The 23,006-nt window shown below is 51.3% G+C and overlaps 1 protein-coding gene across 1 annotated transcript; it reads right to left on the reverse strand.

Moving 5' to 3' along the window:
* Positions 1 to 234: 234 nt before the first annotated feature.
* nrps1 (nonribosomal peptide synthase Pes1) lies at positions 235 to 19,635 on the reverse strand (the record flags this gene model as incomplete). Its single annotated transcript, XM_025674473.1, has 10 exons — positions 235 to 3,095; positions 3,144 to 4,759; positions 4,811 to 5,471; positions 5,532 to 5,908; positions 5,964 to 15,887; positions 15,963 to 17,486; positions 17,535 to 18,189; positions 18,235 to 18,534; positions 18,624 to 19,040; positions 19,120 to 19,635. 10 exons carry the CDS (start codon positions 19,633 to 19,635, stop codon positions 456 to 458), a joined length of 18,630 nt encoding a protein of 6,209 aa, XP_025527444.1. The 3' UTR covers positions 235 to 455.
* Between the last annotated feature and the right edge of the window lie 3,371 nt (positions 19,636 to 23,006).

Here is a 23,006-nt window from a genome sequence, read left to right on the forward strand (position 1 = left end):
CTAATAGATTCTGCTTCTGACTTGGTTTGAGCTCGGGGTGTTGGCTTCTGGATGAGTAGGCCTCGATGTTGTGTGTCACACGCTGTTAGGCTATAAGGGACGAGTTTGGAAGAAGCGAGTCACTGTACAGAGTACATGTTCATAGTTGGACTACTGCGGCCCGCTACTAGACCGAGGAGAATAGATAAACTGAACGATGGAATTATGTGTAGACTCCAATCAAAAACCATAAATACTTCTTGGAGATGGGATCATCCCCACAAAACAAACGAGCAAAGTTCCAAAAGACAGACAGGTAGGCAGCCAGACAATTTATGTCCAGGGCTTAGATTAGCATCATATCCAAAAACAAACCCTATATACAAATCCAAAACAACACCGATCTAACAGAATGAAAATGGTGAAACCAAAAGAATGTTCATCTAATCATATAAAGATGATGGGGAGGGACGGTATCACTTGCGAGTGGAAACGCTTCCCCACTTGGTGAATCGCTTCGCCAACGTGACAGCCTTGCCCAACGAGGTCCAGCTTCCGCTCTTGACTAGCGAAGCGGTCCGCTCCTCATCGGAGATCGGGCCGGTAACCGGAGGAAGGGTCTCCTCGGCTGAGTGCGGTTGCGGCTGCGGCTGCTGCTTGTGGTGCTCGGCCATGACGGCCAGCTGGCCCAAGAAGGTGTGGTGCTCCAGCAGGTCCTCGAGACGGACCTGGAAGCCTTCCTGTTGCAGGATCCAGACCACCTGCGCCATGTTCATGATGTCGCCGCCGAGGTCGAAGAAGGACGAGTCGAGCTGGTAGGCGGCGGCGGCGGTGGTGGAGTGGGAGCCGGTCGCGGTGCGGCGCGGGAGTACCTGCTGCCAGGTGCGGGTGAGGATGTCCGAGTGGATGAGGATCTCCTCCTTGCTGCGCGTGTTCAGGCGGGACAGCTGGAAGGTCGTGTCGGAGGAGCGTGGCGTCTCGTGGATGACTTGGCTGGGCAGGGAGCGGACGGTGGACGGGGAGGCGAGCGGCACGCTGGGGTTGGCGATCAGGCTCTGCACCGTCTCGCACACCATCTCGAGGGCCTTTCGCACGAAGCTGGACGGGATGGGCCCCTTGGTCGAGTAGCCGACCGACACGTCGAGCTTCTCGGGTCCGCACGACTTGGACGCCAGCGTGAGATCGGTGAAGTTGTCGATGACCCCCACGCCGCCCATCCGGTAGTCGACACCGTCCAGCTGCATTTGGCCCTCGTAGTCGACGTTCTGGTGGAACACGGAGGTCGTGAAGTAGGTGCTCTGCGGCCAGTCGGTGCAGTTGCGGATGATCTCCCGGAATCCCAGCGATTCGTATGGCATGTTGGCAATCTGCTGATCCTGGAGGTAGCGGAACAGATCGATGCCCGTCCAGTGCTCCCGGAACTTGACTCTGATCGGCAGCATGTTGAGACAGGGTCCGACGGTGGTCTCGATCCCGGGGACGCCGGCGTTGCGACCGTTGACAGTGAGTCCAAAGACAACATCAGATTGGGCAGTCAGCTTGGCTAGGGTAATGGCCCACGCGGACTGCATGACCGTCGCGAGCGTGACATTGCCAGTAGCGGTGGACGGAAGATTGATGGTCTTCTTGTGCTCTGCGAAGGAACCAATGTGCAGGAAAGTGTTGGGCTGCGTACGGCGAACGATCTCGGTCATCTTCGAGCCCTTGAGGATCGTAGACCAGTGGTGGTAGTGGGCTGGGGTGATGTTTCCAGGAAGCATCCGCATGTAGTTGGAGAAGGAGAAGACGGGAGGTAGGGTGCTGCCCTCGTAGCCCAGCTTGATCGCGTTCATGATTTTGGGCAGACAGACACCGTCGAATTGAGCGTGGGACATCCGAATGAGGATGCGGTGGTGGTCGCTCTTCTTCTGCTTGACAATGTAGAACTGCACGTATTGCTCCCCTTGGCGAGGGTCCTGCTCGCGATCCCGCTTCTGGAGGTCATCCGTGTATTCATCAAGGCTCTTTTCCGTCTCATGAACGATAATCTCGGGTTGAATCTTGCGCAGAACCACCTGGTAGAACTGTCCCCGATGAACAACGAAGACGGTGCGCAGGATGTCGAACGCGTCAACAACGCGCAGAAAGCTCTCACGAAGTCGTCTGATGTCCAGTGGGCCGTTGCCATCCAGGAAGAAGTAATTCAGCATCCATCTGGATCCAAACAGGGTAGCGGCGATTGACAGCGACTGGAAATCGGTGACGGGGAGGACATCGGCAATGCCGCCCTTGAAGACACCAATCTTGGGACAGATGGCATCCTGCAGAGACATCACATCGAGGTCCATGGCACGTGGCATCGTCTTCTGCTCAACCTGAGGAATTTCCTGAATGTCAGACTCGAGCAGCTTCTCGATGTTGTTTTCGCCCTGTGTCTCCGCATTGGAGGTCGGGCTACTGCGAGGTGTGACGATAGCCAGCATGTCTTCGAAGACAGGGTTGCTGAAAACATCTGCGACGGTCAACTGCAAGCCTTCCTCGCGGGCAGCGCTGACCATCTTCATCGCGGTGATGCTATCTCCACCAAGCTTAAAGAAGCTATCGCGGTAGCCGATGCTATCAGATTTGAGCCCCAGGGTCGATTTCCAGAGGTCCCAGAGACGTCTTTCGGTGTCACTGGAGCTTGACCCATCGTCGGTCAGGGAAGGAATCGAATCCGACAGATCATTTTCACCTGCATCAGGATCGCGGATGGAAGCCTCGACCATCTTGAGGTGAACGGCACCGTTGGAGTATCTTGTCTCGCTTCTTTGCACGAGTGGAACAGAAAGCTTTCCTTCCTTGAGCATATTGCCGATGATCTCGTTCACACGGCTGTCGATAAACTGCTGCAGGGCATAGTTGTCGATCAGTTGATCTGCAATGAGAGGGCCCTTGGTGAATTGAGAGGCTGGGCGTAGATCATGCAGACCCAAGTCCGCAACGAGCCTAGACGGCTTCTCAATAAAGCATGTGAAGATCTTAGCAATCGCATCGGATAGATCCTTGGCCTGGTTTTCGGTCACGGAGTCGGACCAGTATCTCAACAAGATACCCTCCCGACCCTTAGTCGTCTCAACGTTCACGGTCACGGGATACTGTTGCCCTGTTAGCACTGTTCTGTATTGTGTATCGAAGCAACTCACCTCAGTTGGGTCGTAGGCCTTTTGCATCTCGAAGCCGATCGATCTGTTGGCAGCATCCTGGTTGGCAGTACGGTTCTGGATCGAGAGAGTCGTGTTGAAAAGCGACTTTCCGTGCCACCCAAGCTCGTGCTGGATCTGAGCCAGGGAGCAGTGCTGGTAAGGGATGTTCTTCATGAAGTCATCCTGCACCGTCTTGGCAACCTCGAGAAGTGACTTCTCAGGGCTGAACTTGACTCTGCAGCACAGCATGTTGATAAAGATGCCCACTGCGTCCTGAATCCCGGGAACAGGGGAGTCACGACCAGCGGACGGGTAGCCGAAGCAAACGTCATCCGAGCCTGTGCAGCTCTGGAGGACAATTGCCCAAGCACAGAGTGTCAGATTCGCAAGAGTAATCGAGTGTTGCTCACAGAATTTCTGCAGCTCTGAGAAGCGTGTGAAGTCCATGAAGCGCTCGCCGAGCGTCCGAGTGGCGTTGGTAGCACCCGAGAATTGAAGATGGCAGGGCTGGATACCGGAAAGGTACTTCGTCCAGTGACCCAGAGCCTCGGTTTGAGTCTGGCCTCTGATGTACTTGATGTATTCGCTGAAAAGAGGTCCAGAGCCTTCGGGGAGTTGATCATTGTAGGCCAGCGTCAAATCTCTGAGGATCAGGTCTACTGATCCACCGTCGATGATGGCATGGTTCATGTCGATCTTGAAAAGAACACGGCCGGAAGAGGTGGTGCAGATGCTCACTTGATGTGTAAGCTTAGTCGACCTTTTGACATTGATGTCGCGGAGCTTGATAGCGTCCATGGTTCCCAGTGCGTCTGCGTCTTCGCATTCGAACTCAATCATCTCGTCCTCAAGCTTCTTCGTAACCACCTGGTCGAACGAGCCGCCCTTGTAGTTGCTGTCGATAAAGACAGTTCTGAGAACAGGATGACGGCTAACGACCATGGACCAAGCCTTGCGCAGCTTCTTGGCATCGATTTTATCGCCCTTTTTCTGGGGACGCACTTCGAAAATAACGTTGAACAGATATCCTTGTGGGTCCCTCAGCTGGCTGAGCAGGATACCTTCCTGCACCGGAGAACAGGGGTAGACATCTTCAACCTCGTCCCAATTTTCAACACCAGCCTTGGGGAAGGCACTCTTGACCATGTTGCTAAGGCCTTGATAGGTAATCGGCAGCAAGGGGTAATCGCTGAGTGTCGGCTCAGGTGAACATTCTCCGAGGCGGAGCATATCCTCCTGAAGAACGCGCTTGCACTCGGAAACCCACCCATGGATCCGTGGCTCGTGCTGCATGTGGCGGTTGTAGGTGAACGAGATCTGGAGCTGGTCTTTGATGATGAGTGCCGTAATCTCAAAGAGCGCGAAACGGCGCGTTTCAGGACCCATGTCGCCTGCCACCTCGAGCGTCTCAGCATCAAGTGCTTCTCTGTGATGCTTGAAAAGTGCATCGTCACGCTCAAGTTGCTGCAGCTGGCCGAGATAATTGAAGAGCACCTCGAGCGGAACTGGGAAGTCGGACGCATTCTTGTGGAGAAGGTTCTCAGCGAAGTAAGGTCTGCTGGTGCTAGAAATTTGACGTCTTGTATCCTTCACATGCTTCAGAGTATTCAGAATATCTGCAGAATAGTAAGCATCGCCATCGCAAAGGAGCAGGGAAATGAACTGACCTGTGTTTCCATCTATATGCAAAGGACACATAGTTGTGAACCAACCCACAGTTCTGGAAAGGTCAATGGAGGAATCCCAGGATTCGCGACCATGGCCTTCGTTGTAAATTGTCGGAACCTCTCTATCAGTGAAAGTGTGGCGGAAAGACTGGATCACAGCAGCGAGAACAACTTCAATGGTCTCGGTGCGGAGGACCGCCTTGCATGCATCGAGAATCTGGGCAGTTGTTGCTGCATCCAGGGTGAAGCCTTCCATCTTGACCTGACCATAACAGTTTGCAGACTTGTCCATACCCCAGTAGCTAAGGTTAGGCGGCTGTACAGAGAATGGCAGCTGGATAGTTCCCATTCTCTTCTTGCTTTCCACGAGCTGAAGGCTGCACCAAGTCTGGAAAGACAGGGGCTTTTCTCCTGACAGCGAACCAGAGTCGAGGAACTCCTGGATGTCCTGCAAGACAATGCGCCAGGATACCATATCAACGCACATGTGGCTGGCTGTTAGGAACAGGATCTGCTGGCCTCCATTGACTTCAAACAAATCGGCCGCAAAAATCGGCCCATTTTCGATGTCCAACGAACACTGGCTGTCGGCGATAAGGGGCAGGATATCCTTCTCATTGCTTACAGAATGATGGCGGAATCGATAAGAGGCATCGACATCCTGCGGGTATGCATTAGCTTCTGAGCCTGTGAGATGGCTTTGGTGCAAAAAACAACTCACCTCGATAATCTTTTGCTGCCATTTTCCGCGAAGGTTTGAGAACCGTGCGCGGAACATAGAGTGTTGTTGGATAACAGATCGAACGGCCTGCTTCATATCTTCCGGCTCGATCTCCCTGGTGACACGCACCGTCATGCTCTGGTTGAATCGAGCTTCACTCTTGAACTTATCGGTGGATTGCATGTACAAGTCCTGGATTGGAGACAATTTGAAATGCTCATCTGACTTCTCCTCATTCTTGACAGCCTTAATTTTGGCCTCAGAGGTCTGAGCGAGATCCTTGATCGACTTGCTCTGCAGCACGCCGTGAAGGGTCAGGGTAAGCCCTTGCTTGCGTGCACGCGAGATGACAGCCATTCCAGTGATACTATCACCGCCTGTGTGACCTTGTTAGCGCTACTCCGGCTCAAATCCGTGAGCGACGTTACTTACCTAGGCTGACAAACGACCGATTAGGATCGACCTTGTTCTCTGAAATGTTGAGAACCTGCGAGAAAATTTCGCGGAGCAGCTTGGCAGAGGACTCGGTGTCATCTTCCTCTTCAACATCGTCTTCAATCTCCTCCTCGACCTCTCCTCGCTTGATATTGTCGTAATCCTGCATGATCCGCTCGTACGACGCGTCGTCAAGGCGTTCGAGCCAGGCAGCGATGCGCTTTCGGTCCAGCTTTCCAGAGACAAGCATCGGCAATTGCTTGATGAGAGCCCAGGCTTGGGGAACCATGTAGATAGGCAGCTGAGACTCGAGGTTCTTTTGAATAGCCACAAGTTCGTGGTATGCAGACTGGGTCGAGCGGTTCTTGGAGACAAGCTCGCAAGCATTGTCAGAGATGATGCTCCTTTCAGAAGTCAACGAGTTCAAGGACAGAACCGTCACCAGACGTTGCTTGAGAGGCCCTGTCGCTGGTAACAGAACGACGGCGTGGCGGACTCGGGTATCCTCATACAGACGATGCTCAATTTCTCCAAGTTCCATGCGCTGACCGTGAAGCTTGACTTGGTGGTCCTTACGGCCGATGTAGTGCACAGTTCCGTCGGGGTTGTACTTGACCAGATCTCCAGTCTTGTAGATCCTTCTTGGGGCGGGCAGAGAGCTGGGGAAGCTCTTGATCCAGGCTGGCTCGTTCACGAACGTTTCGGCCGTCTTTGTAGGGTTCTTCAGATATTCTCGAGCAAGCGCCGGACCTTCCAAGGCCAGTTCACCGACGGCACCCAAAGGTGTCAACCTGTCGTGATTGTCGGGGTCAACAACCCAAGTCAGAGTACAAGGAATACCGTAACCGATGCAAGCAGGCTCGGGAATGGCAGCAACGTCGGTGTTGATGACTGCGAAAATTGTCGTCTCGGTAGGCCCGTAGCCGTTCATCAACTTGACCCGGTGCGCCCACTTGGTTATCACCTCGCGTGACATCTTCTCTCCACCACATACAAGATGCTTCAAGGAGGGCACGGAAGACGGCTCAATAATGCTAGCAATAGACGGAGTCAAGAACGACCACGAAACGTTCATACGTCTGATAGCACCAGCAACATCGTTCAGGCGCTCGTCTTCGCTTGGGATACAGACACAACCTCCGTGCATAAGAGCTACGAGCACTTCCATGACCGCAGCATCGAAAGTGAGGGAAGCGAACTGGAAAGCTCTGGTATCTTGGTCCATGTGTACCATGGGTCCGAACGCCATGCCACTGCTTGCAAGTGCCTTGTGGTCGATGATGATACCCTTGGCACGGCCGGTACTTCCGGAGGTGAAAATAGCAAAGGCCATATTTGTGGGAATTACCCGGCTAGAGGGCTTCGTGCTCGAGGTTGCAAGTGTGCAGTATGCTTTGACAGTATCTTTGCTGACCGGAATAATGGTCTTCACAGAGCCCGAGTAACGGCTCTGGTACTTAGGAGAGCAGAGGACCACCCGAGCATCCACCTCGGCCAGAATCTCTTGGTGTCTTGAAGTAGGGTGAGCAGGATCAAGGGGAACGAAAGCGCCGCCAGCGATCAGGATACCGAGAATAGTGACCACAGCCCACACAGACTTATCCATGCAAATTGGCACCAGAGTCTCCGGCCCAACACCGCGCGAGCTCAGATAAGCAGCAAAGGAAGAAGCCAAATGGATGAGTTCTCGGTAAGTCAACTGGCCATCCCAGGAGCAGATGGCCTGAGCTTCAGGTCGGAGCGATGCTTTCTCTTCGATGATATGATGAACGCATCGGTCGACGCATGGAGGATTCCTCTGGTTCCAGGCAGCGATTTCTTTCCTATCAACCGGGCTAGACACCTCTAGCTCACCAACCTTCCTTGAATCTTCCTTGTTGATGGCGAGCAACTGCTCCAGTACAAAACTAAACTGTCCAATGAGCATCTGGGCTTGCCAACTGTCGAAGACAAGCTCGTCGTGGTGAAGAGTGATTGCGATTTGACTGTGTTCCAGTTTGCATTCGACGACGATAGGATGAGTGAAGAAGTCACCTTCGGTCAGGTTGTTCTTTTGTTCCCAAATATCTTTGTTAAGCTGGCCTTCGTCCGACTGAATGACCAATAGATTCTGGAACTCGCAAGCGGAAGCTGTGTCCTGGTTGAGTTTCCTGATCCGCTGAAGTCCAGTATGTTGGTGTGGGATCATCTCAGCAGCCAATTGACGCACACTCTGAAGATACTGAACGAGCCCGATGTCACTATCCACCACAATACGGGTAGGGACAGTTGTCAGAACTGGGCCAGCAACGTCCGCGGCACCAGGCATGTTAGTGTTTCTTCCCATTAGCGTTTCGCCGAAGCAAACGTCCCCAGACGCAGTATGAACGGAGACAATCAATGCCCAAGCCGCACGGATCAACTCCGGGACTGTCAGGCTGAGGCTGTTGGCTACCTGGGGGATGGTAACAGAGCTGTAGTGCCTGTTTCCGACGCGGATAGCATCCTCCATGGGTGTCTTGTTCTGCGGAAATGGTGTTGAGGACAGGTTTGAAAGGTATTTCTTCCAGAACTCGTCAGATGCCGAGACATCTGTCCGCAACAAGTGGCTGATGAACAAATTATACGGCAAGGCGCGAGTGGAAGCTGCAGAGTCCGAGTAGATCTCCTCCACCCTTCTGAGGATCTGTGAAACACTCCATCCATCATACAGAGCGTGGTGTACCGTCCAGACAAAGTACCTTTCCGAGGAGTCCTCGGGCTCCACAATTCCGTAGCCAGTAAGCGAGCCTCCGTCGTTCGTTGTCAAGTCGAAGCCCTCGTTGGCCAAAGTGTCAAAGTCGTTTGCATGATCCCAAGTGATTGGTGCCTCAGCAAGAACAGCTTGGAGGAAGTTCGCCGCCTCAGTGTGCACAACCCGGGTGCGCAAGATGTCCATTTCATCAACTGTTTGTTGCCAGGCAGCCTTGAAATCATCCAGGTCGACATCCTCGGCAAGCTGGAACACAGGCCGAGCAATGTAAGATCCTTTCTGTTTGATGGAGAGGGTAAGCAAGCCCTCCTGCACCGGGCTACAAGGGTAGAGATCGGTTATTAGCTGCTTGGGTACGCAGCATTGCTCGGAAACTTCGCTCAATATCTCATCCTGCGCGATCGAATCAGGCAGCAGACTGAAAGGCTGGATCTCCTCCACAGAAGAGTCAGATTCCATAGCCCCACAGACCTTCGCCATATCCACGAAAACAGGTGTCTTGTAGATATCAGCAACCGTGAGTGAGATGCCTCGAGTCGACGCGGCACCGACGAGTTTCATGGCCGAGAAAGAATCGCCACCTAAGCCGAAGAAATTGTCCTCGGAAGTGATAGAGCCTGGCGCAAGACAGAGGACTTCTTCCCAGAGACCCTTAAGAGCTCCCTCGTTTCCGACCATCTCCACCTCGACACCATTCTTCCTACCAAGGTTGAAGATAGCATAAGGCTTCAACTGCTCCTTAGGAAGACTATCGACCATAGTTCGAAGCTTTCTGCGGTCGATCTTGCCTGTAGATCCGAAAGGCATACGCTGAAGAGGGAAGAACAGTTTGGGCAACATCGCTGGAGGCAAGGATTGAGTCATGGCGTCATGTAGCTGCTTGACGACTCCCATCAGGGAATCACCCATGGAAACGATTATTTCGTGTTCGTCCGTCTGACCGTGACCAGTCACTGTGAAGAAGGCTGCCAAGCACTTTCCGACAATTTTTGACTCCGGCGCAACGACTTCGACAGCCACCTGGGTGGCTTCCGGGAAGTTACGAACGCACACCTGCTCAACTTCTCCCAATTCGATACGCACACCATTGAGCTTCACCTGGGTATCGATACGCGAGATGAATGTAATGGAGCCATCATGGTTGTAACGTACAAGGTCTCCGGTGCGGTACATCCGTTCTTTGCGTGGGAAAAGTGCTTTTAGCCCATCACGATTCGACCAGTGTGGGTTGGTTATGAATACCGCCTTTGTCTTCTCCTCATTGTGAAGGTAACCACGTGCGACATTGCGGCCCTCGAGCACCAATTCTCCAACTGCGCCGATGGGAACAAGGCGATTGGAGTCTCGGACATCCACTATCCAGGTCCTGCCCAATATCGCAGTGCCGATTGAGGCCAAGTCGCCGTTGATAAGTCTTCCTTCTCGATCTCTCTTGAAACCTACTGTGTTCATCACCGTAGCTTCAGAGGGTCCGTAGGCATTGATGACGCATCTGTCCGACCAGCGATCAAGGAAATCAGACGGCATCTTCTCTCCACCTGTTATTATCGTAGTCAAATTGGGAACGGCCTTGGGATCAAGAGTGTTGATAATAGAAGGAGTTGTGCTGCTGACGTTGACCTTTAATCTCTTCACAGCTCCAGCCAGATCGTTAATGCGCTCCTCCTCGCTGGGCACACACACGCATCCTCCATTCGCGAGGACAACCATGATCTCAAACACACTAACATCGAAGGTATAGCTTGAAAACTGCAAGGCACGGGTACTGGAAGTTAAACCGATTCCCCTAGCATGACTCGATGCAGCCAGACTCAATCCAACATGCTCCAGCACAGTCACCTTGGGCTTTCCTGTAGTCCCAGATGTGAAGATCGCGTAAGCCGGGTCGTTGATATTGGCAGGTTGAATTTGTGACGATGCGGGCTCGCGTAGTGCTTCAATTGTACTTCTGCTGACGACGAAGGATGACCCACAGACTTTAAAGGCCTTATCATGATACTTTTCGGAGCATAGAATGATCTCTGCTCCAAGGTCCTCAATCATGCCGCTCAAACGATCGGTGGGGTGGGTAGGATCGAGGGACGCGAAGGCACCGCCAGCTTTCAAGACAGCAAGTTGTGCAATGACAGTCCATGCTGACTTCTCGAAGAACATTCCAACAAACACTTCGGATTTGACTCCCATAGTTGCTAAGTGCTCTGCGAGTCGAGTCGACAGGGTGTCAAGCTCAGCATATGTGAATTCGCCGTCCCAAGAACAGATAGCAGGAGCCGATGGACTTGCATATGCTCTTTGCTGAACGATCTCATGCACACATGTCTTGGGTCGATCCTCCAGGTTCGCATTCCATTCACGCAGCTTTTGACAGGATTTTTCACTCAAAAAATCAATCTCGCCGATGACACGATCCTGTGGAGAGGAGTGAATGACGGAGTTCAAGACATGGTCAAAGACATCGATGATACCCTCCATGTCAGCATCCGAGAAATCCTTGGTGGAATACTCAAATGAAACTTCACCGGTTACCTCCGTATAATTAGCCTCGACAGCAATCACGAACTTGCTCAAATCAATGTTTGCGGGTGCTCCGGAACATCTAACAACAGTGTTGTATATGGCGTCTTCAAATCCAAGTTCATGCTGGATTTCCTCAAAAGATAGGTGGTGCTGCAGTAATTGCTCGCTGTCGATTCTTCTCTGCTGCATGGCTTGCTCAAGCGTCACGTTGTCATCGAGCTTGAGTCTGCAAGCAAGGACGTTGCTTGAAGGAGCCGTGTCAAATAATTTGAACGAGTCATCGCGGCCAACTTCTGGTACATGAATACCGAAGCATACATCTTCCATTCCGGTATAGCAGCGGAGGGTCAGGCCCCAGACCAGTTCGACAAGTAGAGACTCAGTGATTTCTCGGTTCCGGCAGAAAGCTTGCAGGTCGCTTGCATTACTGATAGTCAGTGTCTTATGAGCTCGCGTGTTCTCAGATGAGTTAGCACACAATATAGGGAACATGCATGATTCGACATCGGCCAAATATCTCTTCCAGATTGGAATACCATTCTGGAAAGTACGGAAGCCGTCATGGGCTCTGGAAAGGTCCGCGATAGTCTCTGTCAGGTGTTCGCCGGAACTCAGAAGTCGCAAGCAAGCAACAAATTGAGCCATCAAGCGTTCGACTTGGGCCGAGTCTAGAGCCGCTTCGTCATGACGAATAGCAAACTCTACATCTTGATCCTTGAGCGTACACTGCACCAGCAACGGGAAGGAGGTGATTTCGTCCTGAGAAATGACAACAGCTTCTGACCCTGGATGCTCATTTCCTTCTCTCACCGAAAGCAAGCTGCCAAACGTGCAGGCGCGTGCTGTGTCAGCGTTGAGGTTTTGGATGTGGCGAAGCCCTGCCCACTGGTAGCGCTGAGCTGCAGTCAAGTTGCTTTCGGTGATTTCTAGCAGCTCAGTAACAGTGGATTTGCTGTCAATCTTGAAACGCCGAGGAACTATGATCCCATGCTGTGCATTTTCAATCGAATTCTCGGTGCCCATGAGAGATTCCCCAAAGATGATATCATCGGACTCACTGTAGCCGTGCATGGTGAGAGCCCAAGCGGAAAGAATAGCGGACCTGGGGCCTTCCTTGAGCGATCTGACAGCACCGCACCACGTAACCTGCACGTTTTGTCTTCCGTACTTGGGAGAATATGCGTTAGATGAGCTCGCACGAGAGGGGAACTGCTGAGGCTGAGACGAATTCGCTAGCTGGAATCTCCAAAAGTCATTAAATCCCCTAATGTCCGAAGCCAGCCGGGAAGCCTCTGGTAAGCGGCTGTAGGCGTCCTTCAGTAGCTGTCTGTTCAATTTACCACTCGATGTCAATGGCATTCTGGGTACCTGGATATAGAACCTAGGGACTTGGTCTTCCGGCAATTGGTGGGATAGTTGAGCATGTAACTTGTTCGCATCTTCATAGAACTCAGGTGTCATAGACGCAATGATCTGGTTCTGAGCCACGTTGGCCTTGGAGCCATTAAACATGAACACGGCCATGACCTCTTGAGAATCCCGTTCGTCACTCTTAGAGATACTTTCGACTGCGTATGGAGTATTGGTAGCAGTCAGCGTGGACAGGCGCTGCTCGATATGCAAAGCATCGGTCCGACTACCACCATTCTTCTTACCCACATACACAAGGGATCCATCCGAGTTGAAACGAGCAAGGTCTCCGGTCTTGAACAGCCAACGTGCTTGCTCTGAGTTTTCAGCAGCCTCGTTGTGGTGGCCAAGGCTCCATCCCGGGCTATCAATGAAAGATCCCTTCGTCTGCTCCTCGTCATCGAGGTATCCGCGGGCGAGACAAGGGCCCTCCAAAATTAGTTCTCCCACGCATCCCACTGGAACAAGAACTCTAGAGTCATTGAGATCAACTAGCCACGGGAAACATCCGACAGTGGATCCAATGATTTGATGGTCATCAGATGCTGCGAAACCAGAAGTTTGGATGGAAGCAGACGAGGACTCGGTTGTTCCATAGAAGACGCGAACTTTGACTCTCTTAGGCAGATTTTCAGCCAGCTTCCTTGTCAGACCCTCACCCCACAGAGCAAGAACCTCGACACTATTGAAAACCGCTGGCTTCAACGCTGACGCAGCTGATATCGCCAGGCTGATGGAGTTTGCCTGTAGCTTCTTGAACTCGCGTGCGAGATGTTCCGAGCTGGTATTGGACGGGATGCAGACACTGCCACCAGCCAAAAACGTACCGAACGTCTCTTGCAGAAACATATCTGAGGTGTAAGAAGACGACTGAAACATGCGGTTCTTGTTGTTCAAGCCAAGCTCCGATGCGAAAAATCTTGCCCGGGTCATGATTGCACGGTGGCTGAGAACAACGGCCTTAGATTTCATAGTGGTGAACACCACGTATCCATCTTGCGACGGGACAGCAGGTGACTGTAAGCCCATATCTGTCCGAGGCAGGAACTCAAACAGAGACTCCTCCACAGGAAGGACATATGGGACAGTTCCTTCCAGAAATTGCGCACGGGTCGGGGACACGAGAGCAACTTGTGCTTCATCCATTACCGTCCAGTCTTCAATCGATTGCCGCAAATCAGCACTCAGCGGAATGCAGACACCCCCAGCTTTCGAGATAGCCAAGATTGCCATTATCTGCCAGCCAGATCTGTCGAAATCAATTGGCACGATGTCGCCCGGGCTCACACCGAGCTGAATGAGATAACCCGCAAGTAGCGAGGAAAGCTCGTCAACTTTGTGGTAAGTATAAGTTCCATCCCCAGCGATGACGGCCGGTGAGTCGGGCGTCGATTTCGCATATGCCTCAATCACTTCATGAATGCAAATGTCCACAGCACCTGGCATATGCTTGTTCCAGGCCTCGATCTGTTGCTTGTTTAAATCACTGAAATTATCGAGCTTGCGGACATTCTCGTGCATGTGAAATGCAATGTTCTCAAGAGATTTGAGGAATGTGCTGGCAACATGTTCAGCTTGTCCAACGGAGAGATGATCCGTCCAATGATTCAACTCGATGTTGGCATTTTCATCAGTAGCCTCGACATTAATGAACACGGGAGATTCGGCAGGATCGTGGATTATTCCCACCTCGGAAAGGCGGATCTCCCCTCTTGCCCTCAAGTCTGACGTTGGGAGTTTTCTGTAGGAGATGCCGCTGTTGATAAGAGAATCCGAGATTCCAAGAGCCTTCTTGATATCAACGAGAGGAAGGTGCCGGTAAGGTAGGTTCTCGATGTTGTCGTTCTGAACTCTAGAGAGAACATCTTTGAGTAGAACATTCTCAGGAAATTGTATGCGACAGGTCAGTGTGTTGATGACGGGTCCAACGACAGATTCGACTCCCTCTACAGGAACATCTCGCAATGATGCTAAATATGTGAAGGAGACATCATCAGAGTTGCAGAAAGCACGAACTGTCAGACCCCATGCAGCGCTGAAAGCGGTGGGTAATGTGAGCCCATTTGCTTCACATGCTTTCCGAAGGTCCTTGAAGAAAGGAAGGCTCAGTCGCTTGGTCCGTAACTCCCGGATAGAGGTGTTACCATCGTTGAGCACTGGGAAGTGACAAGGTTTGATCCCTGTTAGATATGAGCGCCAATAGTCGATGCTGGCTCGCTGCGACGTCTGCTGTAGATACTGCATATAGTTCTTGAACTTCGGCTTTGGCTCTTCGAGTTCGCCTTGATAAGCCAGCTGAAGATCGCGGAGGATGATCGAAATTGAGTTACCATCGATGACAACATGGTTAAACTCAAGCCTGCAGAACAGTTTTCCATTGGCGGTCTCGTAGATCGTAAAGCGGTGGTGCGGATGAGAATGGTCGTAGAGTGGTGCTGGCTGTGCATCAAGAGTGGACAGTACATCCGCTTCGGATCCGCAGCGCAAGTATTGAGGTTTGGCGTCGTAGGATTTCAAAACCACCTGACAGAAGAGGTCTTTGCTTGTCAGGTTCTCTAAGAACAAGGTCCGCAGCATTGCATGATGAGCCACAACTCTTTGCCATGCTGTCGTCAGACGATCCACGGTAGGCTTGCCTCTCAACCCTGTTACCTCGAATGTGCCGTGCACAGCATAGAGGGTAGTATCTCGGGAACGACTCAGAAGAATTCCTTGCTGCATCGTTGAGCAGGGATAAATGTCTTCCACATTTTCAAACGAAACTACACCGAGGTCCGGAAGTTTCTTCGTGATTATGGTATCCAATTCATTGTATGACAGCTTCAGAAGGGGGAAACTGCTCAATGTTGGCTTTGGATGGGCAGATTGGAGACTTTGACCTATGGACTGCAGCAAAGATCGACAGCACTGGACCCAATCCTTGATGAGTTCTTGGTGCTGCATGTGTTTATTAAAGGAAAAAATGAACCGGAGATTGTCCTGGACAACCATGGCAGATATTTCGAAGAGCCCGAAGCGAGGAGTGTCGGCACCGAAGTCAGCTGCACCTCCACCTTGGCCTGTTTCTCCCGCCATCTGATTCATGAGCTGAAAGAGGCCATCCTTTCTTTGTAGGTCACGGTGCTGGCCGACATAGTTGAATGACATCTCGAAAGGGCTATAGTGCAGAGAGGTTCCGTCCTCCCGAGTTGTCAAGACGCGCCGAGCAAAATCCTGACGACCATTGTCGGCGGCGCGACGACGAAGATCTTTGACACGGACAACTGTCTCGGATGGATCAGATGATGGGATGGATGAGAGGAGAATGGGATAGACAGTTGTGAACCACCCAACAGTACGCGAAATATCTATGGTCGGGTCCCACGGCTCTCGTCCGTGACCTTCGTTGTAAATGACAGGCAACGAACGGTCTTTGAATGTTTCTCCAAAGGAATGCAGGAGGACAGCCAGGAGAACATCAATTGGCTCGGTTGAATAGGTTTGATGGCAGTCCATCAGGACCGCGCGCGTACTTTCGGCATCAAGCTCGAAAGTCTCGCAATCGACATCACCGTAGGTGGTTTGCTTGTGCTGCAGTCCCCAGTAAGAGTAATTAGGTTCCGGGATCTCAGGCAACTCTTCCATCGTTGTCGATTCAGAGGGTTGGCATTGTTCGGCTTGCAGCCGGCACCAAGTCTGAAAGGGGAGGGATCCATTTTGGGAGACGGGTTGACTGGGGTTGAGCAGCAGGTCTTCCAGATCCTCCAGGATGATGCGCCAAGAAACAATATCGACAACCATATGGTGAGAAACCAAGGACAGTAGTAAATTAACGCCGTTCTCATGAAAGAGGTCCACAGCAAAAACCGGTCCCACAAAAGCATTCATGGAAGACTGGCTTTCGGCAACGGCCGCATCAATCTTATCCTGGCCGACACCATCATGTGCACGCCAGCGGTACGAGCCGGTCACATCTTCAGTGATCCGCTGCTGAAAGCCACCATCGACATTATTTCTCTCCAGACGTGAGCGGAGCATAGAGTGGCGGGTGATGATTTTCTCAACAGCACATCGCAGTTCATGCTCTGGAATATGTTTGTTTATGCGAGTGCGGACACTTTGGTTGAAGTGACCCTGCCCCTCGTCTCGGACCGTGAAATGGAGCTTCTGGATCGGGGAAAGATCGAAGGGCTTCTCGACCTCCTCTTCGTACACAATTGACTGGTCGATCCGCTTGACACGCGTTGCTAATTCCCTAATTGATCTGCTGTGAAGAACATCCTGTACTCTTAAGCCCATCCCCAGTTTCTTGCAGAATCCCAAGCAAGTGATTGCTGCGATCGAATCGCCACCAAGGCTTAGAAAGCCCTGATCCGTTCCGATTCGAGCCCTTGGGATATTAAGAACACGGCTCCAAATCGAAGCTATTTGTTCCTCAGTGGTGCTAGTTGGTAGCATGGTCGCGTCTGCTGTCTCCAAGGTAACAGTCTGGCGATCTGGGTCCTCCGACATCTCCCCAATCCACTTTTCAGTGGCCTTTCTGTTTATTTTCCCGGATGCGAGCAAGGGCAGGGATTCCACGCAAAGCCACACGCCCGGGATCATGTAGGTCGGCAGGCGGCTCGATAATCTTTCCCGGATCTCGGCAACGATCGGTGCCTTTCTAGTCGGATCAATAAGCTCTAGTGGCGCTTTGTCTGAGCTGTGCTGGCCTTCGAACTGAACGGAAAGAGAGAATACTGCAACGAGTTTGCCTGATGAAAACCCTGACTTCGACAGAAAAGTCAAGCAATGTTTGACATTGGGATCAGCCGCCAACTGATTCTCGATCTCCCCCAACTCTACCCTCTGACCATGAAACTTGACTTGTGTGTCTTTGCGCCCTATATAGTTTAGTGAGCCAGTATCAGAATTGTATCTTACCAGGTCACCTGTCTTGTAAAATCTGCGGGTGGCGTTGTGGGTGGTGTCCAGTTTAGTCCAAGCAGGATCGAAAATGAAAGCGTCGTTCGTCTTCTGCGGGTTATTCAAGTAGCCACGGGCAAGCGTTGGGCCTTCCAGTACCAATTCACCGGGCGAACCGACGGGGACGAGCTGATCATGGTTGTCGGGGGCCACGACCCAGCAACGGACGCCGACGGGGAGGCCAATATCCCTACAGTCGGTGGTCGCGGTAACATTGGGATTGATGACGGCGGCAACAGCGCTCTCCGTCGGTCCGTAGCCGTTGACAAGGCGGATCTTCGACCAAGTGGTCGCCTGAGCCTGAGACATGGCTTCACCTGCCAGGGTAAGAACCTCCAATCCTGGGACAAGCGAAATATCAATAAACTCAACAAACGAAGGGGTCAAACAAGCGTTGTTGATTTTCATGTCGTTGATCACTTTGACTATATCCCCAAGACGTTCCTCCTCGCTTGGTATACAGATGCAAGCACCCACTACCAAGGTAGTGAGCAGCTCGACCAGACTTGCATCGAAAGTGTGTGCTGCAAACTGTAGGATACGGGAGGTAGAAGAAATGTGAAGTCGTGGAGCGTGGGCTATGGCACTTGAAACAAAGGCTCGATGTTCCAGCATAGTACCCTGTCTATGTCAGAAGAGGCTTGCGTAAAGCTTGAGTAAACACACCTTTGGCTCCCCCGTGGATCCCGAAGTGAAAATCACATAGGCTGCGTTGCGGCCTTCCACTTGCGGTAAAGCATCAGCATTTTCGATTGAAGGCAAACCATCGATTGTTTCCTGGTCAAGGGGGATTATAGTCTTGGTGACTTGACTCAAAGCCTCCGTATGGTTTCTAGAGCAAAGCAAGATGTCGGCCTTTACGGCGCCTGCCAGATATTGTAAGCGAGAAAGTGGATGAGTTGGATCCATCGGGACGAAGGCCCCGCCAGCCTTCAAAACACCCAACATTGCCACAACGTTCCATTTCTATCACGGTCATAGCATTAGCCTCCAAATGCTTCTCACACGATGGCTATCGAAAAGACTCGATAGCGTATGGATAATCGGCAACTCACCGACTTATCGAAACACAGGGCGACGCATGTTTCGGGTCGAACTCCCTGTGCGAATAAATGGTATGCAACTTGAGACGATAACAGATCCAGATCTCTATACGTCAAGCTCCCATCCCAAGCACAGACAGCTTCGCTGTCCGAGCGCACCAAGACCTGTTCCTGAAAGACTTCATGGATGCAACGATCGTAAGATTCCGGCATGGCGGAGTTGAACCTGCAGATACGGGCCCAGTCGCGATCTGAGAGACGGCTCACGTCCTTGACGGCAATATCCGTCGCTGACAGGAGATGGGCGAGGATCTCCTCGAAGTAATCGGCAACACATCTCACGTGCTCGGTAGAGACATCATGGTTCCAATACTCGAAGAAGATGCGCACATCATCTTGCAAGATCTTGACATGAAGCCTCACTCGGCACTGGGAGAGAGAATTGCTGGGTCAGTCGGATTGAAAACACTTTGAAGGGAAGGGGGAACGAATGCAACACAAGGTTTACCTCTTCTGGCAGGGGATTGGCCAAGACCGGTTGCATGGCAAGGTTTCCAGCATTTGGTGTCGGCTTGCGGCAGTCGCGTAGCATGAGAATGGTGTTGAACAAAGTGTAGCCGTTATGAATAGGGGAAGCGGTTTCGCATTTCTCAGCATCACCGTCCCCGAAGCCGTGGTGCTTATATTCTGCTCTACGCAGAACGCTTTGGAGGGAGTCATCTTCGGCAATGGACAGATTAAAGATTAAGTGATTAAGATCATTGAGATCATTATGTGCAACAGATGAGATCGAAGACGATGTTGATGGTTGGTAGCCGAAGCAGATTTCTTCCAGCCCGGTGTAGTGGTGTAGGAGAATGGCCCAGGAGGCCTCGAGGAGAGGGTCTAGTCGGCCCTGGTCCCAAGCGGACAGTAACTGGGTGGTCTGCGCAGCACTGATTCTGGTCCTCAGAGAAGCCGGCCGCTTCGGCCCGGAGTGACCACTGCCAAACTGAGGCAGGCAGCATGGAATCGGTTGCGCCATGGTCGAGACTCTAAGGAAGGGGAGGGAAAATCTGGGACTACTGGGTACTCCAGAGGAATAAAAATGTACCAAGAAGAATTAAAGTCTGCCTGCCTGAAGAGACGACCACGGGGAGAGCAAGTTTGGGAAGAAATGGGGTGGAAGATCCAAGGAGCAGAGAGAGCACGACGACGACGACGAAAGCTCGACTATATCTAACCTTTAAATTGGAACCGATGCCGCACCACACCCACATGTTCGGGTTCTTTTCTTTCATCGCCATGGAATTTCGAGTGCCTTAGCCCGAAATAGGTTGATGGATGGATCGATGGAGTCAACCACGACCCTATTGCATGGAACGGTTTGAAAGGCTTACGGATTACCAGACATTTCTTTACTAGGGAGGATACGAAACGCCCCCCATCTCAACCAATGGTTTGGAGGCAGTAAAAAAAGCATTAAAGCATGGCTCGAACCGTGGCCACCCCGCTATACCCTTGCTTAGTCTAGAGCTGAAGGTACAGGCAGGGAATTGATTCCATAGCTTCTTTTACCAAGCCTCTGCAGGGCGATAAGCCCAATTGCCTTTGAAGTGGACTCTGTCTGTTGGGTGGAGCCCCTCCAGGGGTGGAGGGAAGAGAGGGAAAAGATCATCTGGCTGCCATGGGCATGGAGGGAGGAAGTGGAGAACGGTTGTGTAGACGAGGGGGCAAAGACATCTCCCCGGGGAGGGAAAGCACTAGAGGAATAGTGTGCAGTATAAGAGGGCAAAGTGAAGTGGGAAAAAAAATAGAAAAGAAATGAGAAAAAGATAAAATAAATCCTGAAAATCATTTTTATAATCCGGCCCAACTTGAAAAACGAAGACGGAGAGGGAGAAGGGGGGAGTAGTTGCTGTCAAAATCAAGGCGACCAGCCATGGATGACGTTCATGGCTGAGGCGTTGGCCCTGGACTAAGTTAGCAGTGGCAGCATCATGAACTTTGGGGTCAGTCTCGAACGACGAGTTGAGTCGAAAATCTATACTACTGTGAACTCGCGGAGCTCGCGGAGAGCCCATTCACTTTGCTATTTCGGGCCCCAGACAAACAAGACCCACCATGATTGATGGCTCGGAGATCAGGGTGTAGAGGATGGCGAATGGAATCGTGTTTATGTACGTAATTAACTAAATCGTCTTGTGGGCTAGACTGTTTTATCCTCCAACACACTAACTCCTGCTACCGGTATGTAAGTACATACGGGAACATATGCTTGCAAGTACATATACGAATCTGCGAGCTGGCCGGTAGTGATGTTAACAGCCCGGAGAAATTGGGAATCGACTATCAGCGGAGTGGAGGGGGAAGGGACCGGAGAGCGGAGGTTTACCCGACTCAAGTTTCGATTGCCGTCCGTATTTGGCAATAAATGCAATACCCCGTACAAGCTACGAGTATGTACACACATACGGGACTCTGTAGTAATAGCCTACTTCAAGGCTACACGTCGAACGGGATGAGAAGAAGATTTTCGTAGAGAAAAACTGGTTAAGTACGATTGAAGCCGATGATGACCAAGACGGCGACTATCACCTACCTATGTTGAAGACTTGTAATTGTTCACCAAGCATCGGATCCAATGTGGAAAGGAAACAAGGAGGGGAAAAAAGATGGGAAAAATAATGATACAAAATAAAAGGGACAAAGAAAAAGAAAAGTAAATCAAGAAAAATAAACATCGAAAATCAATTCCGAGTCCCAGACCAACTTAGAGGGTCCACCATCACAAAAGTCCGGTTCCTGATCGGGAAGCGGAAGTTTGGGCGGCGTCATTGGCGCACCCGTCCAAACTTGCCCTAATGATTCCGCCCGATCCACTCCGACGTCCATGAGTGGCAGCGCAGGTCGACAGGTTCCCTGGCTGGCCATGGTCAGTCCCGAATCCCATGGGTCTTCCAGCTTCAACACCCGTGCACTCTCCACATGAGTTGCAAGAGAAGGAATGTGATAAAACAAAGTTGGTAGAGGGGCAGCAGCATACGTGGTCCGCCGGAAAATTCTCCTACACATGGCCTCACGATATCTTGCATCACGTCATAGAAGTTCGTAACGTCGAAACTCCCCATCTCTTACTCCTAGAGATAGACTTTACGCCAGAAGAGAGAAGAAGCTCATTGGAATGAACACCTTCACGGGAGTGAGAAAATAGAGTTATTAACAGCGGAGGTGGCCTACCCTTGCTCATTCAAAGTACCAAGGTATCAGCGTCAACTGACTAAGCCAGCCTAGCTTAGTAACTAGTGCCTAGTAAGTTAGTTCTCCTGTCAAACAAACCTCAGCCAGCTAAACCGACACTAAGTAGACATTCACTAGTCACTGCACAATAGCAGACATCACTAATTTACTACTGCAGCCTAGTCTCATGTCCCGGAAAAATAACAAGAAGAGAAAGGTAAAAAGGAGACCACACTGGAAAAAACAGATCGACGAAATTACACGTGACTACAATACATAAACCGAAGCATAAAAAGTCTGTTAAAGAGTTAAGAATGGAAACAACAACTCATATTATCCATAAAGTCAAATTTAGACTTCTTGTAGCATCATTGGGAAGAGATCCCAGCACAGACTCCTCATTATGAGCCCCTGGCACGCACAGACAAGCGAAGGTTAGATCAGAAACCATATTGGGTGCTATAGACTCAGAAGATGCAAACCTATTTGGCCGCCCTATACAGCGGCTTACAGAACCACAGAACCACGAATTCGTCATTCTAAACGAAACTTGCAGCGGCCTCACAATGCTATATCTAGTCTAGCCTATCTAAATTCATTGAAAGTGGCGCTCTTAGAGAACCGGCATTAGCCGTCACGTTCCGAGAATGAGTAGTCGACTAGGCGTTACACAGGCATACTATAGTATAGGCGCCATATGGCGGACATATCACGGAGTTACTTCGCTTATGCAGCTTAGATGTACTGTATCCCAAGGGGAGGGGCGATTCGAGAAATGGTGAAACTCGACAACTGAGGTACATATATATCGCATCTCATGTACGTTTTCGGTAGTATGTCTTAGTCTTCCAGCTGACCGCTGTACATAGCCCGGCTTATAATTGGCATTCGTAAAGAGAACCCCGAGAGGGGCGGGGAGAGATTTGGGCTCCTGCTTTTCCACGCCAACTCCCATTGGCTTGCGCGGGTACGCCCTCCGACTCGGTCCTTTGTTAGGGCAAGATTCTAACTCTTCTAGACTTCTTATTGTCCACAGGTCACAGGGGGGTGGGTATAAATGAACTAAACTTTTTGGTTATTATGCAAGGACTGCAGGGGAACTGTGAACAAATCCTACAGAATGTATGTACCTTAGTCCTTTGCCACAAACGCTACATACGTGCATGTGCCTAGACA

Source organism: Aspergillus japonicus (assembly GCF_003184785.1).
Source record: "Aspergillus japonicus CBS 114.51 unplaced genomic scaffold BO86scaffold_26, whole genome shotgun sequence".
Classification (NCBI taxonomy): domain Eukaryota; kingdom Fungi; phylum Ascomycota; class Eurotiomycetes; order Eurotiales; family Aspergillaceae; genus Aspergillus; species Aspergillus japonicus.